This window comes from Lepisosteus platostomus, chromosome 1 (genome assembly GCF_059453375.1).
Source record: "Lepisosteus platostomus isolate fLepPlt1 chromosome 1, fLepPlt1.hap1, whole genome shotgun sequence".
In the NCBI taxonomy this organism is placed as follows: domain Eukaryota; kingdom Metazoa; phylum Chordata; class Actinopteri; order Semionotiformes; family Lepisosteidae; genus Lepisosteus; species Lepisosteus platostomus.
The window spans coordinates 49,051,775-49,070,217 of NC_142611.1; the positions used below are offsets into that span (position 1 = coordinate 49,051,775).

Here is an 18,443-nt window from a genome sequence, read left to right on the forward strand (position 1 = left end):
AATAATTGAATACAATAAGAAAACTGAGCTTTACATTTCAGAGAGGTTTGGCCTATCAAACTACATGCTGTTTGGAAAGAAATTTAAATTAAAATTCTATACAGTTGAAAGAGAAGGAGAGGGAAATCACATTCTTAGTGCAAATGACTCACACAATTTCAACTGCAGTTACCTCCGAGAGCATTTGGTACTTAATAGCTGTCTTAATAACATGTATAGCATCTGGAAATATAAACAATATTTTTAAAGTGCTCATTGAAAACTCACATTCTTTGCTCCAAAAAGATATCAGTTATTCAACACTTAGTTGTACACAAAATTTATTTGACTAAAAACAAAGCATGTTTAATTGCCACTTTTAATACCTACTCTATTGTAAGAAGCTGATGTAGCAACTGCAGCTTCTATTCCTGCTTCATTTTGCCTATTTCACATTCTGTATATTGGCAGGATAGAAAGCTGCAGTGTCTCTGCCATGTATGTTTGAGCATGTGGGTGTTCTGAGGGTTTGACATGGACACTGCTACACAACACAGAAGCGTTTGTTCTACTGTGAGACCAGATCTGCTGTTTTGTGAAGATATTTTCTAAAATACCATTCTTGAAAAATGTCAGTGCATTTTAAAACAAACCTTCTTAATGCTGCTAAACCCACGTTTTGCGATCTTTTCAATTTATATGCTAACATTAAAGTAATTCTGTTCCAGGATTCTTACAGTTTACATCACAACTCTACTAACCATATTTAAAGAATAAACACATCTTCTAAAGTCAATTAAATGTATTGTATCCAGACATTTTGGTCATGGTTCTTAGTTTTGTAAGTTTAAAAACGGTTTTAAATTACCACAGCCCGTGTAATCGGTTTATACTCTTACAGTATGCTGGAACCCAAATGCGAGATATAAACAAGGTTTATTTTATTACGAATCCAAAAGCTTCGCTTCTTTTCCATTGGAAGAAAATGAAACAAGTCTCGTCGGTCCTTCCTGTCGGTGACGTCATGTTGTTATGCATGCCAGCTGATCTGGCAGGCAAGGCGCTCCAACATCAGCAACTGTAGGGACAACGGCAACTATCGCCTATCTAAAAATGCCGTGATCTGAACTCGTCATTACATGTCATGAATTTGCTCACAATTGGCACGCTGGGAGGGTTGGAATAAGCAGCAAAAGCTGACCGTCTTATTGTTTTAGGGAGAGCGTAAATTAAGCTTTCGCACTGTATTTTATTTTTTTTCCCACACAAGACAACTTCTGAAAATGGTGGACATCCAGAGACTGTACAGTTGGCCTTAACGGGCCTTGTTAGCTCGCTGATCGTGGAGAGTGGATTGCTTCTTTGTTTTTTAAAAGTTTCAAGTTCAAACAGCGCTAAAGGGGAAGCCTGCAAATGAAAGCAAGTCTTAGGAAGAAGTAGACGAGCCCCAAATGCAACGTAGGTTACTCGCCTATTCCTACCCGGAAATCGTAGCGCCAGCGTTTTAAAAATATTCCCGTTGCAGCAAGGAGGTGGAAAATGTGGCTGAAGCTGTTTTTTCTGCTGTTGTATTTTTTGGTCTTATTCGTTCTGGCACGGTTTTTCGAAGCTGTCGTGTGGTATGAAACTGGTATTTTTGCAACTCAGCTGGTGGACCCTGTGACTCTGAGCTTTAAGAAGCTGAAGACGATACTGGAATGCAGAGGGCTGGGGTACTCCGGGCTCCCGGAGAAGAAGGATGTCCGGGAGCTGGTCGAGAAATCAGGTAAGTTCTAAAGCATTGTGTTGGAACCAGAACGTCACAAAGGGTCCTCTTCATTCGACACGTCTCTATTGTGTTTATTTTTACACCTAAAGAATGGCAAGAAGAGCTAATTTGTGTAATATTTGTTTTTAAAAATTAACTGCATGGTTAAAAAAGCTATGGGAATTATTTCCTTTGTAGCCCATGCTGCAAACATTCTCTCAAAGATATCGTTTGAATTAATTTAGTCTTAATAGAACGAACTAGGTTATATGATTATTTTTCTAAGGTATTTGAGGTGTTCCACTATTTAGCACTAAGTTTACAAATCAAAGGTTGTCTCATGTCCAAATTTTTTTCGTGCACACATATTATTTTTACGGGGGTTCACAAACCTATGGTATTTCTAATACTTAGAGGTCAGGAAAGGGTCTCTACTTTTTTTCTGCGGACAAGTGAAAAAGAGAACGCTTTAAAGCTTGTTATCTGTCGCACGACCTAAGAAGCTAGAAAATACAGGGGCGAGTCTTCAGTTTAATTCAGCTACGCAGAAATAAAGGAAACTTTTGGTATAATGCGACTAACGCCTAGAATCTAAAACAGAACAGAATATATTGGTATTTACGCTACACGTTGTATCTGCGGGAGTTGAATGGCTTATTGACCACCGCTTCATTAACCCCTTTTGATCTTTTAAAGACTGGACAGCAGTGGTCAAGTCCGTGATTTTTCATCCAGAAATTCCTGAACACATTTCAAATTGCTGTAATTTTCCCCCCCTCGATAGTTTTCATTTTCTTTTCCATCTATATTAAACGTTTCCAAAGTACCGATAAGGAACGGTGGTGAATTCGTTTTCACTGAATCAAACAATATACATTCTGTGCCCTAAAAGTGATGTTTTATAACCCTCTCACAACTACCAGGAATCCCTTTTAAAAAAAACTTGAAAATGCATTACAACAATTGGTTTATGCTGACCCTCTCCTAAAATGAAGGTTTTGAATCCATCCATTCGCATATGTTTTTAACTTTAAACTTCTGGGTTCAAAGAGCTCATTCATTAGGTTGGTGTTTAAACTAAACTCTGCCAACAGACATTTTTTTTTGTTCTTGAGAAAGCAAGGAAAAATGCTGAACTTAACAGAAAAATTCCCATTATACCCCAGTACTGACATATATTTAGTAAGTAACATCAAATATCCATGTATGTCCCACAACAGGTCTGTTTTATTGCCTAGTCAGATGTACATGTCTGTTTTTCTTCATTCAGCACTACTATTTCTGCCTGCAGGTGATCTCATGGAGGGCGAGCTGTATTCAGCTCTGAAGAGTGAGGAGGAGGCCTCTGATCCAGTCTCCAGCACCTCTTTTAGTGGAGAGATGCATTTCTATGAGCTTGTAGAGGACACCAAAGATGGCATCTGGTTGGTTCAGGTAAGAATGCGAGACTGAAGTGTTCTAGCTGTGTCCTTTTTTTTTAATGGGAGTTGCTTAAAATCATACCACTTTTGGGAATGAACAGTGAACCCTGTGAAACCCCTGAAGCTTGTTTTACAGGCGTACTGCAGTCCCAATTTCTCAGTCCGGTAATTAAATCTCGGTAACAAAATGAATTAATTGACATTAAAGAAAAATTTTACACATTTCGAATTAAGTACAAAATAATCAACTTTGTGAAAGTACTGTAAGTTGCCATGTTGTCACAAACTCACATTTGAGTTCCCACGAATAGCAATGTGGCCCTTCCTGCTCACTAGTCACTGAAATGACTGCTATAATGCGATGTATGAGCGATTAAATACAGGTTGTGCAGCAGGTATTTCACGGCTGAAGTGTCCCAACATTATCTGCAGACAGAGTTCTGTCGGGGAAAAAGAGATGTATTCACAAACCTGCTTGTTTACAATGTAATAAGGCCGCAACACATCACCGGAAGTTTTGTTGCCTCATTCTGAATCTCAGAATATGGCTTTGCACATACCTGGAAATGCAGTGTATTTTGTGATGCAAATTGGAGGTTTTACACATTTTCTGTGTACATTTTACTTTCATTGTGGTTTGAAATGCACTCTTCAGTGCTGATTGTTTCTAATCCCGAAATATAAAAATAGTGTTGCTGTTCCCCTTTTAAACGAATAGGAGGAAAGAATGGTCAAGTGGGTTTATTTACTCGAATGCAGCTGTGGCACAATCCTGGAAAGCCAGTTTTGTGTAATTCTGGAACTGAATTCTTCTGGCATTCTCCTCCTTAATTCCTTTATTTATTTAACTGCAACATATTATTTATCTTTTATTTTAACTAAAAAGGAAGTCATGGCTGGAGATCGTCACAAAAGACATCACTCTGTTTGTTCTTGGTCTGTCTGCTTTCTGTTCTCTGGCCTTGACTAACTTTTTAGTTAAAATAGAAGATACAGAATTTAAAAGCTAATGGAGCGGTGCGTTTTTATCGATTCTGTTTTAGTATCCAGCTGATTGTAGATCCTGCTTGAAAAGAGCTGTTCATACTACTGTCCTGTTGTAATTTCTGGATACCTGACTTCACTTGTCCTATGCAGGCTGGGTTTTCAGCTCTCACTCAGACCTCAGTCTCCACAAACCCGGTGATTTCAGGGACATACAGTACTGTACAACCACACCTCCCCTCTGTCCATTGTCTGCACTTCTGGGTTTTCAGCATTATTTTTTACTGTTTTTTAAATGATGGAATTTTTCAGCCATAGGTCTCCCTTCAGAAGTGAGAAATTTAACACTATTCACCAACTACCACTTGCCATATCTTTTAGATACATATCAAACCGAGTAACTCAATCTTATCGGTTGCTTTGCTGTGTCAAAAACAAGTTATGTGAATGATGTAACGTCAGATACTACAGTATGTAACACAGTGTTTATGCATATATGGAATATAATAAAAAGTGGAAGAAATAAACTTTGAAGCAATTAACATTTAATTAATTGTGTCAATTCTACAACTCAAAACTAATTTGGAGTGCTGTGTGCATATACAGCTATAACTGTGGTACATTATTAGAAAGAGCCTGTTGCTTGCAGAGAAAGTGAAGCTTGTGTAACCGAATCCTAGCACTGAATTTTATAAACCCTTTCTGCAAACATCTCTTCAGACGGGTACAACCAGTTCCCAGCAACGATCATAATAGTACAAACAGAAGTGTAATGAAAAGACCAATTGAAAGCTTTGTTGACTTAATGTGTGCGGAGTTACACTGATAATTGTCTCAGGTCATACTGGGCTGAGGAAATAATGTCTAAAACTGGTCAACCTCACAAAGTTTTTTCTAGTCACGCATAAAGGAGTGTTGCCCAGTTTTTGACCATACTGTATCTCAAGTGCTGTGTCAAACTCAAATGAAGCACAAAACACTTGAGTATTTTGTTATGGCACTTACCCCAGTAAGTACACAAGCTGAGCAAATTACAATCCTTTGGAGCCTTGCTCCCTTTCTTGGTATTAAATCCAAAGTGAAGGGATTCAGAGTAAAAGTTTAAAGAATCTTTTCAGGGAGGTTTCCTTCAGAAATAATATAATGGTTAAATGATCTAAACCAATGATTTGCTTAAAAACATTTTATATCTCAATTCAAATCTAGCTGATACAAATATATCAACCCTGGTTTAAAGCAGGCCAAAAGTATGCTTAAGCCAAAACTTCATAAACTAATACAAACCCCCAGTTTCCTGTCGCCTAACTCTCTAAATTTAAAAAGTCCACAAGTACAAAAATTGCTTTATAAATGTACTAATTCATTGAGATATTACTTTTATGCGTTGTCCGTCTCTCCTTCTCAGTTTTATAAAACAGTCTTCTTATGTTATGAGTCTATTCTGATAAAGGGCAGAGGTTAATTCCACACGATGTGTTATCTTCTTCCAGTGTGTGGAAAAGCTCTACAGACAAAAAGTATTATTATTTTTTAGTTTTAATTACTTTGTAGCTCAAAATAAACCTCTGCCTGTTTCTTTGCAGCTCACTTAATACTCCCCCACTCTGATTTGTTATTTTAAATACACATTGGAGTGAGAAAAGGCACATCCAAATTAAATATCACAGTTTTTCATTTTCAAGCCATTGAGCAGAAGACACTGCCAGCATGCCCGTGTGAAATACATTTGAGAGCTGGGTCCGCGAGATGTGAAATACAGTACATGAGCAGAATGCGCCAAAACAATGAAGCTTTGTTCCAGCCAGAGAATTTGGATCAGACATAAATCACCGTGTAATGATAATCCTGCTTATTAATCCTTTTGTTTTCATTTAAGTAATTGCTGGGAAATGCACTGGCAGTTAATATAAAGGAGTAAAGTGGTGGATATTGGCAAAACAACTGCTGAAAGAAGAAAAATCAGAGGATTTCTCCATGTGAATTCACAGCTGTTTTGTCCTGGAATTACTGCTATGAAGAAAGTGGGCTTTACCTCACTGCTGGGAAGGGAACTGGTCAGGGACTCGGACACTGAAAAATAAGAGCTGTGTTTTCCCAGGTTCAGCAGCATGGAAATCTTGTTGCAGAGCGTTTCTGTGCTTAGCCACAGGGATCAGAAGGGCCCGATCTGATTTTAGCACTACTATTCTTTTGGAATATGGAAACCACATGTAAATTCAGATGTGTATTTTATTTTTAAAGAAAGAAACGAGAACAAAAAATCTTTATAATTTAAGTAATGATAAAATAGTAGCCCATTTTAGCAATAGCTGGTTACCTATTAATATTTAGGCCAAGTGATAAACATGCTATAGTACCCAGGACATGGTATTTCATGAGGGGAATGTGCTTACAATAACCGAGTGACAGTTTCTGTGTGTTCCTGTATTGCTGGTGTTATACTGGAAGTCTTTTTCTCTTGTGTAGCCTTGACAGTTCTGAGAAATGAACCCATGAAAAAAATGTAATTTGCATGGACATGCAAGGGCATACTGTATAGAGTTCCACCTGCTCTCAGCACTTTTTTAATAAGTTAAATTGCTGCAGATGATATGCTCTGTAAAATCGGAAACCAGGCAGTGCTCCAGATGACCACGTAAGCAAGTTCTAGGTTCTCATTTGAAAACTGATCACTCTGTGGACTTAGGGGGCAGAGGTTGGGTGTTGGACAAACATTTCATACTTCCAGTTCCAGCACTTGAAATCAGTCTGTGCGATAAGCAGCCCATTCCCGGTTAAAGGTAGTCAATGTGTTGTTTTCTAAGAGGCCTCAGTTTTTTTATTCTTTCGTATTGATTTGTTTCTTTCGTTTACGGTGCCTTGTAGGAATAATTCTGAATGACACTGTGGGACATGAACATTTCTTTTGCTATAGGAATGAGGGTATTGCAAAAGTCACAGGACTGTATTATTTAAAACACTAATGCTGCAATGCCACTGGACTTGTTGTGTTGTGGTACTTTGTTTATGAGGTCTGTTTTTAGTGGTACAGTAGTTCTTAAAAGAAAACTTCTGAAACACTTCTACTGCCAGTCCTTTGGGAACGGTTGTTGTAATTAAGTCAGCAGAACTTACTTCACTCCAACCCAGACATAAAGCAGTGGGATAGGAAAAAACAATAAAAAATGAATTTGAGTCAAAGACTGACATTAAACCCCTGTCAGTGGGGGAAGGCCGTGTGTGGCGTACATTTCTGCTGGGTGAGGTATTTAAGGTGAAAGTGTTCTTGACTTTGCCTTTGGGAACATCCATGGGGCAATTAGATGCCTTTCTGAGAGCGGAGTGAATTAAAAATAGCACACGCCTCAGTGGGCTGAGCAGTCCTGACTCGTTCCCAAGCTCTGTTGCTACGGAAAAGAAATAATGGTTCCTGGCCTGACCAGCCTAAACTGCAGCCCTGCGTTGTGTAGCTTCCTTCAGCTCGTTTGCCCAGAAACCTTTTGCCCAGCTCTTAAGCCGATAGTTTTATGTAATTTTGCTGCCGCTTCTCATTGTGTGCTTGTGCTTTTTATCTGACACTTCCGCACTTTGTGGAGCCACTTTTAATGGTGCTTTATAAAATACGTTTTCTTATTGTTAAAATATTACCACTTTTTAAGCTGGTTAAAGATATCCGAAGTAATTTGCTTTTACATCTCTCCAGAAAACGATTCCTAGATTATTTGGATTTGGTGTTCATCGAGCACCTAACCCCAACAAAAGCCTGTACACCTCTTGCAATTTAAGAGCAGTATTTGCTATATATATTTTATTCGGTCCATTTGCAAATAATCTTTTGTCACTGGATCCAAAGCTGGGCCTGTTTGTCTGCATCACTTAGTTTTCAGACAAGCATGAAAATAATGCCTCAAGGACAAAGGCTTCGTAGGAGCAGTCTTCATTAGTGTGAAGGTGCTGAGAGGGCTGTAGTCAAGGCATTAGCTTAAATAAGAAGTCTTTATTAAACATGGAAAAACCGCAGGTCAGGACCATGGACTGCATTCAAATCGGCAGTTTTCTTGTGTGGAATTGTAACAGAAGGAGAGGTCTAGTATACAGCTGTCATTCCCTTCAGTGAGGCAATGATGAATGTGTTGGCGTGCATGTCCCATTTTAAAAATGCTACTTTGCAAGCTTTTTAGTTTTGGAAGAGTATCAGATGTGACAGAAATCTATACATGTGCCATTACTGAAATTACTGCTTTCACACATTGCTCGGGAGCATGACCCCGCTCTTAAATGTTTTCTTATATTTTGGTTAGGATGTTGCAAAATAGGTAAATAATGCAAAATGAGTTTCTGCGTGCTCAATAGTCAAACGTGTCAATGGTGTGGATCAGCTGCATGCAGTACTTGGAGACTTAGAGTGGGGTCCACTATAAGTGAGTTACTGACAGCTAAAGGCATTACCTGCTAGTTAAGGGTTTTTACAGCACTTTATCCTAAAGTGATCTCATTTTGTGCAAGCCCTTGGTTCCTGGAGGCAAAAGGCTAGGTTTAACAAGAAGGTTAAAAACATGTCAGTTTGATGAAGTACTGATGCCATGTGTGATGCCTAAGAAATGAAAGAAAAGCTAAGAGAACAAACAAAATATTATATGATGATATTTTCATGATTCAGTGGCTGATTGTTTTAGCAGTGTGTAAGAAACACGTATGTGAAAACTGCACTGTGGTGTGCAGCTGTTAAACTCTTCCCTCGGAACATTGAGCGTCTTTGCTGTCCAGAAGGAAAGAACTTGCCGGTCTACTGACTTGACATCTCATGTGGTTTTGTTTGGCAGGCTTTTGAAATTGGTGGCCCCTTTCTTTTTGTTTTTCCCTCTTTTCCTCCATAGTTTAAACACAAATTGGGACATAGCTGAGAACCCCAGAGCATGGTCCTTCCACAGTGTGAAGTTGCTGAAGGTGTCTGCTTTCTTGCAGGTCATCGCCAAAGACCGAGACCCGCTGGTGAGTAAAACAAACTGGGGGAAAATGGTGAAGAAGGTGTCGCATTTTGGGATCCGCACTGGCACATTCAACTGCTCCAATGACTCCAGGTAAGAGTTCCCAAAACTTCGGACCTGCGGACTGCTTCCACCTCTCACTGCTAACGCATCGCTTCGCTCCATGGAGATATGTCTCGTATTTGTATTACCTCATTTTCTTCGAATTATAGATCCGCGATAAGTCAGATTCACTTGATTGGCTCATGCAGTCCAGTTTATTTTTCCAACGGTGATCTGTAGCTTTGGGTAATAGCCAAGTTAATGCTAAAATAAGAACTGCAGGTGAGCGCTGTCTCTGGGGTTTGTCCTCCGTAAAGGATCGTCTCATCTGTAGAGCCGCTGCAGTCGGACACTGGAATGTGCTCAGATGAGAGGTCGAGACAAGGAAAGCAAGAGGCAACACACCCCTTCAGCTGTGAGTTAATGGGAAAGAAATGGGAAAAGGAATGGGGCAGACAAGCCCTTAGAACCTGAAATCTTGACAACATCCCAGTCAGTTTACTTTTTTTACAGTTTGTGGTGTCCTTCATTGGAGACTGTTTATTGTGGACCCTATCAGATATGAGAAATCAGACTAAAATAGACGTCCATTATCGTCCATTTTCACTGAAAGAACAAAACACAAGACCTTTTGTAGCTTAATAGCTTGTCTATGTGCATGTTCAATTCTGTGTCAGTCTTGGATTTCAGACTGCATGTTCCCCTGCCAGCTCATGAACCTAGTACCTTATCAAAACAAAATGAACGTGACTGGATTTTAAATCGGTTGAAAAAGGCTGATAAAACCAGCTTTCACCTAATCCCATCTTCTGTTTTCTTTGTGCACTTTTGTTTTTATGGATTCTGGTGTATATTTTCTGCAATTTTAAAGGAATCGGCTTGTGAGAGCTTCAGTTTCAAACAGTGTCTGATTGTGAACAGGTGCACAGGTGGGAGGCTGAGTACAGCTAAAAACTTCAAGCCTCCGCTGCCATAGAGACTGTGGTGACTCATCATGTGCAAACCAGCAGTAAACAGCTTGCTGTGTTGAGTTGCCTCAACCTTAAAAATGTGCACAAGGTACAGGATTGTAAAATATCTGCCAGTTATACTCTGTGAAAGTGTGCAGACAGCAGGAGAGTGTTATATTTACCCCTTGCACAAACTGCTTTAAAATGGGTCTGTGTAAAAGTGGGACTCTGGATGCTTCATTTGGCTAAGCATTTGTCAAAATACCAGATTATGGGCCCATAAGTGGTTCAATTGGTAAAAGCTGCTGTCTAAATGCACCGTAGCAAGCCTGGGTCATGATCCCAACACGTCGATCCTCAACAAAACAGTAGCATGCAACTTTCTAGGCTCCTTAGGAAGGACAGTGCAGGATGTTCCACTCCTCCATTCAGCTGTGAAACTCCTGTCGGTTGTCAGGAGATGGACAGCTTGGAGAGTGGGTGGGTTTGAGGAGCCTTTTCGATGCTTTCTTGTTGTCCCTGTGTGGGTACAGGGGTAGTTGCTGTGGCAGAAAAAGCCATTTGACAGATCCAAACTGAGTGGGTGTATAATGAAAAGTAATTGTAATTTAATAAAAAAACAGTATGTTATATCTTTATAATTCTTGGCAATTGCTCATGTTGGTCTGAGGGAGTAAGACAGTTCCATAAACATTCCCATGTCTAAGCGGTTATACGGAAATCACTTCAGTGCATGACCACTGACATTGGCATGACTGTTAACTTCTCTGTGTAGCCACAGTAGACTAGGGAAATAAACAAACTTCTCCTGTGTTGTTTGGCTTGTAGGTGACGTTTTGTGCTAGAAGTAATTGTAGGGCGAGTTTTCCATCATCTGTTATTCATCCAGCGGCGGATGTGGAAAAAAAAGTTCATTGCCATTGTTTTGATCTAGCATCTAGCAATTCCATTTTTTCCGTTTTGTACAGGACTGGATTTTTGCTCTGAAATAGTTTGAGTAATGACACAAGAACATAAGAAAGTTACAAATGAAAGGAGGCAATTAAGCCTTTCTAGCTTGTTTAGTTGTTAATAGCTAATTGATCTAAAGAGCTCATCCATCCGTTTTTTGAAAGGTGCCAGGGTATCGCTTTCAAGAACATGGGTAGGTAGCTTAATCTGTCCTCCCAAGCCCTTTAATTAAATTAAATGCCATTTTTAATACACTTACATAACAGTATTTGGACATGAACTAGACATTTTCCCCCTTTCTTCCTTTTCAATTGCTGTCTGAGGATTAATACATTTTTTCAATAAAAGCCGTTTTTAATACCATTTTTTGGGACACACTTCTGGTTTTATGAGCTATAATACTTTTATACAAAGTTTCAGTATAAAATATTACAATTTTACTGGAACACACCACCTTTGAATATGAAAATGTACTCAAAATAAGGTAATAGGCTTGAAATATTGAGCATCTGGTGTTGCCTTTTGTAAGAGTGCAATTCATAAAACATGACATTAATGAAAACGCTGTGCAGGGGGAGTCCTCTCTGTTTTTGTGGTTTACACCTCTGATATAAGGCAAAGCCTGATTTGTAACAAGAAGACTTATGGCTTGAATGACTGATGGGCAGTATTTTGGAATTCCTTGGAAGCAATGCCTCCCTGTCGTTCCCCTAGAGACCATCACTGCGGTGACTGCTTTAAGCTTGATTTCTATGTTTGTGCCTGAATTAGGTGGTTAGAGAAGAGGTTAGTAGTGGAGAGAGAGAAAATTTCCTGAGCCAGTACGGGAGCTGAAATGTTTATTTCACGGTCAGCAGCCATATCACTCTGTAACTCACAACTGGCAACCCACTGAAGCTCAGCAGGTGTGAGCCTGGTCAGTACCTGGATGGGAGACTTCCTGGGAAAAACTAAGGTTGCTGCTGGTAGAGGTGTTAGTGGGGCCAGCAGGGGGCGCTCACCCTGCGGTCCATGTGGGTCCTAATGCCCCAGTATAGTGACGAGGATGTAAAACCGAGGTCCTGACTCTCTGTGGTCATTAAAAATCTTGGGGCGTTTCTTAAAAGGAGTAGGCCAAATTTCCCATCGGCCCTTACCAATCATGGCCTCCTAATAATCCCCATATATAAATTGGCTTCATTACTCTGGTCTCCCCACTGATAGCTGATGTGTGGTAAGCGTTCTGGCTTGGTGGATGCTGCGCATTGGTGGTGGTGGAGGGGAGTCCCCATTACCTGTAAAGCATTTTGAGTGGAGTGTCCAGAAAAGTGCTATATACTGTAAGTGTAAGTAATTATTATTTGGGTAGCTGATTTGAGTATTTCAAGAAAGAACCATCATTGATGAGTGCCTTACAAACCACAATGAAAGTAAAATGTACACAGTAAATTGTAAATAGCACACATATATGTAGCACCATGTTCTACATGAAGCAGTCTTATTACATTGTACACGAGCAGACTTATGAATACATCTGTTTTCATCCAACAGAACTATTGTTTTTGATTTTGAGATGGTTTTGCCAACAAATACTACTTGTTAACTCTACATACAGATCAAGTTGGAACATTTCTGAGGGGAAATGTCTGCTGCACAACCTGTAATTTGCTTGTACATCACATTACATCAGTCTTTACAGTGACGAGTGAGCAGGAAGGGCCACTTCAGGTTGCAATTTGTGGGAACTTTTTTTTTGTGACAACATGGCGGCTTAGAGTACTTTTATAAAGTTCCCGATTTTGTGCTTAATTTGATATTTGCCTTTTATTTCTGTAACGTCAATTAATTTATGTTGCTACTGAGATTTAGTAACCAGTCTGAGAAACTGGGACTGCAGTACCCCTTTAACTTTGAGATACATATATTAACATTTTTACAGAGAATCTGTCATGCAACCTGTTTTCAACAATCACCGTAAAGTACAGAATTCTGGACCTTTAAGCTCTATGGCACGATAACCTGACTAAAATATTTCGATCTTCAGACCTAAGCAGTTGTCTCTCTTCCCTCTCTTCGTTTTCAGGTATTGTCGAAAACGGGGATGGCTGAAGTCCACGCTCATTATGTCGGTCCCCCAGACCAACACCTCCAAGGGGAAGGTGATGTTGAAGGAGTACAATGGCAACCGGATCGAGACGGAGCACATCTTCAAGTGGATGACGGCGCACGTGGCCTCACGGATCAAGACCGTGCGCTTGGCCGAGCAGCTGGTGGCCGAGTGGAACAGGAGCGACCGGGACCAAGTGAAGATGTACCTGTTCGCCAAGCTGGACCAGCCGCCGGCCTTCTTCTCCGCCCTGAGTGTCAAATTTACCGGCCGGATCGAATTCATCTTTGTCGACGTACAGAACTGGAGCAACGAGAGCTACATGAAGGAAATTGGCGTACAGCAGATACCGTCCTACATCCTCAAAATGCCCGAGGGCACCTACAGGTATGGAAACAGCACAGGCGAGTTCATTTCCCTCAGCGCGATGGACACTTTCCTGCGCTCGGTGCAGCCAGAGGTCAACGACCTGTTTGTCTTAAGTCTCGTCATGGTCAACCTCATGGCTTGGATGGATTTGTTCATAACGCAAGGGGCCACTATAAAACGCTTTGTCGTTCTCATTAGCACACTGGGGACCTACAACTCTTTGTTAATAATTTCCTGGCTCCCTATACTGGGATTTCTGCAGTTGCCATACCTAGATAGTTTTTATGAATACAGCCTAAAATTACTGAGGTATGCTGACACAACCACCATCGCCTCCTGGGTGAGAGCAGACTGGTCGTTCTACTCCTCCCATCCTGCGCTCTTCCTCAGCACTTACTTGGGCCACGGCCTCCTGATCGACTACTTTGAGAAGAAGAGGAGACGCAACAACAACGACGACGAGATCAACGCCAACAACTTGGAGTGGCTCTCCAGCCTGTGGGACTGGTACACCAGCTACCTCTTCCACCCCATTGCCTCCTTCCAAAACTTCCCCAATGAATCAGACTGGGACGACGACCCCAACCTGCTGCTGGAGAGGCTGGCATTTCCAGATCTGTGGCTTCATCCACTGATCCCCACTGACTACATTAAGAGCCTGCCCACCTGGAATTTCAAGTGCACCCGAGCTCAGAGCTGCGATCGGGAGCCGAACGCGGGCTCCTGGAGGGAGAGTGACTGTGAATTGGAAAGTGAACTCAGGAGCGAGCTGGAGCCATCGGACGACGAGTGGTGTGGGCCTGAAAAAGAACGTACTCCCCCACGTGCGTGTGTTTGCAAAAACGTGGAAAATGGCTCTTGTAAAAATGAAAGCGACTGCCCTGGAAATCTTAACGCTAAAGAAGATCTGGAACCTGACTGGTCGAAATGGCCCAATCACATGCTGCATTGCACAGAATGTGTCGTTTGTTTGGAGAATTTTGAGAATGGTTGTCTTGTAATGGGACTCCCATGTGGCCATGTTTTCCACCAGCAGTGCATTGTGGTCTGGCTGGCAGGCGGGCGGCACTGCTGTCCAGTGTGCAGGTGGCCATCCTACAAAAAGAAACACCGCAGACAGGACCAGGAAGCACAACCGCAACAGCAGTAGCAGATTCCGCACTCTTGGTCATTAAGTGAAACTGCTTCTTAACACTGGCTGGGAATCTGCCTCCTGCACTTAATATCTTAATACTTGATGTGTTAATGTTAGTCATTAGAACTATGTTGTTTTTTTGTGGTTTGAACTTTAGTTTAAAAGTGTAGGGCAGAGTAATGAAAAATAAATCAAGCTGATCTGTTGTATTGTAGCACTAATTTAATTTGTTTTTATTTTGGTTGCCTTGTACTTTAAAAAAATAACAAATAAATTAAATGGATGCATTTCGACTGTAGTAAAAAATGCAGTGTATGAAAAGGGTAAAATTGTCACAAAGGTAATCCGAGACACTCAAAACTTCTTTGTTTATAAAAGCAGTGAAATGGACAGTAGTCTCTATTTTAGCCAGTTTGTCCTGTTTTGTTTCCCTTCATGTGGGTAATTATCTTGTACCCTGATGGGTGATAGGATCCTATGCTGTTTCAAAAGGTTCTTTCTTTGGGGGAGTTTCCAATAGGTAAACATCTTGACTCGCAGTACAACACATGAAGTGCTATTCTAATCCTCTCAAACTCTTTTCGGGGGGGCTGGGTAGATGGCTGAGATCGCAGGAGAGAACATGTGTGCACGCTCAGTACAGTACAGTACTCCATTCAAACTACTACCTACAGTAAATAAGGCACAAAGGTTGTTTTATCTAGAAAGGATGACACAGGTGCGTCACAGCTGTTAACAAAATATTGTGAAAGAGTGTATGGGGTTGCCTAGCTGAAGCAGAGTGGGTTTGTCCTGGTTGTATAGATGGGATAAGCCACTGAAATTTGCCTTTCAGATTCTTTAACTCAGAGTCTTCCAGATCTACAGTTCTGCTCTGAACGATAAAACTCCTTGAAATAGTCTGCTAGTGCAGGTGAATATGTCCTTGAACTTCAGCTGCCTGTTTAAAATAGACATCAGGGGTCAGAAGTTCAATGCCTTTTTACAAATTAACCCAAATGGCCCCAGCTATGCTCTCAATACACATTTTATTAGATAAAGCACCATCCTGGAAGAGATATTTAAAACCTCTTTAATATGTTTTCCGACTGCTGTGATCTTTAATTTTCTTTAAAATGCATCTACATTTTTAACTCATAAAATGCAAAAGTGATCACGAGTATCAACAACAGTTTTCTAGGGGATCATTGTACAGCTGGAAAACATTCGAGCTTGAAGCACATTTTGAATCGGATTATAACGTGAGCTCCTAATAAAATGAGTATAAGAGTCATAGCTATAGAAATTTCTAAAGACTTTTGAGATATTTCCTGGCACAATTTTTTGTCTAGACTGGAAGAATTAAAATGCTGAGAACTTTTGGAAAACTACCAGTAAGAGTGTGTCAGGTCAGAAAATGTATAACATCATGGTATCTTATACCACGTGTACAATACATTTCTTACTGAACTATGAATAAGGTGGATTTTAATGGCTGTAATTATGTAGAAGAATGGAGAATCAATTAGTGGGAGCCTAAAACTTTCCTTATTTGTGCTGTAGTGTCCATTGTAGAAAATACCTGCTAAATATGTAGAAAAGCCAATGAATGAACCACTGTACTGAAGGGGAATACATTGAGTGAGAGTATTTTGCACGTTTTTGGTGATCTAAAACACTACATTTTTCACTAGCCTTTTCTTAAAGCATCCAAACGCTATTGGACTTGTAACCTTTTCATTTGCTTAGTATTTTACAAAGAACATAAGAACACAAACAGGAGGAGGTAGTTTGACCTGTATAGCCCCTTTAGTAGTTAGTAGCTAATTGATCTAAGTATCTCATCCAGATCTCTCTTTAAAAATCCTGGGTGTTGGCTTCAACAACAAACATAGCTGGACAGAATGTTCCATTCTACTGTTTTACATCTAATATTACATCTTTTTTCACCCCATGCTTTATTATTTGTCATCAGAATCTGATTTATACCAGCTTTCTGAAGACGTCATGTGACTGTTGGTGCTTGAAAATCTAAAGCAAACTGTTTGCTGGCCCACTGCAGTTCCTTTCATTTGTATAGCTGATTCGCCTAAATTTAAGGTGTTGGTTAATGTCAGAGATTCTTTGTTCACAGGGTTTTTGCAGGCAGACGTTTTGAAAATGAAGGTGATTGTTTATTCCGCTGTGGTCCTAGTTTACAGGTTTACCCAAGAAGAAGTCAATGTCAAACAGTTGTGTTTAGACGTGTTTGCTGAGGGGAAGTGTGTGTGTATGTGGGGGGCTGTATTAAGAGCCAGCCAAATAATTAGTATAAAAGTGCTAAAGTGCAGTTCACAAACTGTAAAATCCTTTTTTTTGTTAAAGCTTCATGGAGTGAAACGTGAAAAGCTACTCATGAATGTTCAATAAAACTATGTGTATAGCATATTGCTTGTGTTTGTGTCCAAGTGATTAGAATGTGAACAGATTGTTTTCTCTCCAAATCGAGTACCAATACAATCATTTCATACAAAAAGCTGTGGGAGGAGTGCTTAATATACTTTTCTCTTTGTCTGGTTCTCCGTGCCAACTTATTGTTTTTATGTCTGTGCTTTAGAACACACTGAGCTGTGGAAGAATTCTGTAGTACGACCTAACACAGACCTCAGGGAATCTTCTGAGTATTTTGCTGTTTTTTTTATAATATAATTCTATTATGGCACAGTTCTATCCTAAAGGTTTTGAAAAGTAATTGTACTGCTCACCATTTTATCTGATTTTGTATCTTTTGAAGTGCCTCCCATTTTAAACTTTTTCTTTTTTGTCCGTTTGGGTATCACATTTTCTCTTGATTTGATGGAGTTTTGCTAACACACAGAAGTTGCAGTTAACATGGTGGTTCAGTGGTGAAGACTTTGCTAAGCTATGTTTCACACTTACCTGCTGCAGAGGTTAGTGTAGAAGTAAGTGAAGCCACTTGTTTTCTATTGTTACTTATTCTCTTCATGTATGTTTTACCTGAACCACTTTTTAAAACCTAATATTATAGCAACTACTGAAAAACAGTTGATCACAATAAACAAGATATTCTTAAAATGTATTTAAAGGGTAGATCCCTGTGGTCAAGGGAGAAGTGTTAAAGTTGTAAATAACAGTAACATTTCTCCTCCCCACTGATATCTGATGTGTACTGGTACACTTTGGCTGCTGTCACATCATCCAGGTGGGGCTGCACATTGGTGGTGGTGGAGGAGAGTCCCCATTACCTGTAAAACAGTTTGAGTGGCGTGTCCAGAAAAGCGCTATGTAAGTGTAGGAATTATTAATTAAAAGAACAGTACTATGCTCTCTCCCAAGACAAATCTTATCACTGAACACTATGAATATTTTTTGTGATACATCACAAATTAATAGGGTGTTTCCATGATTTGTATCCAAGTCAAAGATCTGATTATACACTATCCTGTTTGACTGTTCAATTACATGTCCTAAGCATATTACATGAGTCATCCACATCTTACACCTTTTTGTTTTCTTGGTTACAAGGTTTCCTTTTCAATACATGGTTTATTTTCAGAGAGAACATCCAGATCAAATATTCTTCAGATCCTCAGATGACACATGTATATGTGAGATGCTTTGGGCATTCTCTGATTTTATCACCTACCCTAGTTTCTTTTTTTAACACCTTATTTTCTCTCAGAAGATTCACACATGGCTGTATGACACTAAATTTAAAGTTTCCATTTTCTTTAGCCTGGTTGTACAGCTTTTCTAAAGAGAAAATACTGCTTGGAAACAGGTCATCAATCAAGAGCTGATGTTTTCATAATCAAAACTGCAGTACAGCTGTT

At 40.0% G+C, this 18,443-nt stretch overlaps 1 protein-coding gene across 2 annotated transcripts; it reads left to right on the forward strand.

The window, feature by feature from the left end:
• Window positions 1-923: 923 nt before the first annotated feature.
• Window positions 924-17,035, forward strand: rnf103 (ring finger protein 103). 2 transcript variants are annotated; one of them, XM_088630773.1, is made up of 5 exons: window positions 924-1,437; window positions 1,627-1,744; window positions 3,018-3,160; window positions 9,076-9,191; window positions 13,104-17,035. In XM_088630773.1, the coding sequence occupies exons 3-5, from the start codon at window positions 3,026-3,028 to the stop codon at window positions 14,644-14,646; spliced, it is 1,794 nt and encodes a 597-aa protein (XP_088486899.1). In that variant the 5' UTR covers window positions 924-1,437; window positions 1,627-1,744; window positions 3,018-3,025; the 3' UTR covers window positions 14,647-17,035. The 2 variants fall into 2 exon arrangements, with proteins under 2 accessions (XP_088486899.1, XP_088486890.1); XM_088630764.1 differs by having other exon boundaries at window positions 924-1,744.
• The last annotated feature ends 1,408 nt before the right edge of the window (window positions 17,036-18,443 follow it).

Bases quoted from the DNA above. Each gene is read 5' to 3' on its own strand.
- rnf103 (XM_088630764.1), top strand. From the start codon at position 1,519: ATGTGGCTGAAGCTGTTTTTTCTGCTGTTGTATTTTTTGGTCTTATTC. The intron at 1,745-3,017 runs GTAAGTTCTAAA...TTCTGCCTGCAG, and splicing joins GGAGCTGGTCGAGAAATCAG to GTGATCTCATGGAGGGCGAG. The intron at 3,161-9,075 runs GTAAGAATGCGA...GCTTTCTTGCAG, and splicing joins ATGGCATCTGGTTGGTTCAG to GTCATCGCCAAAGACCGAGA.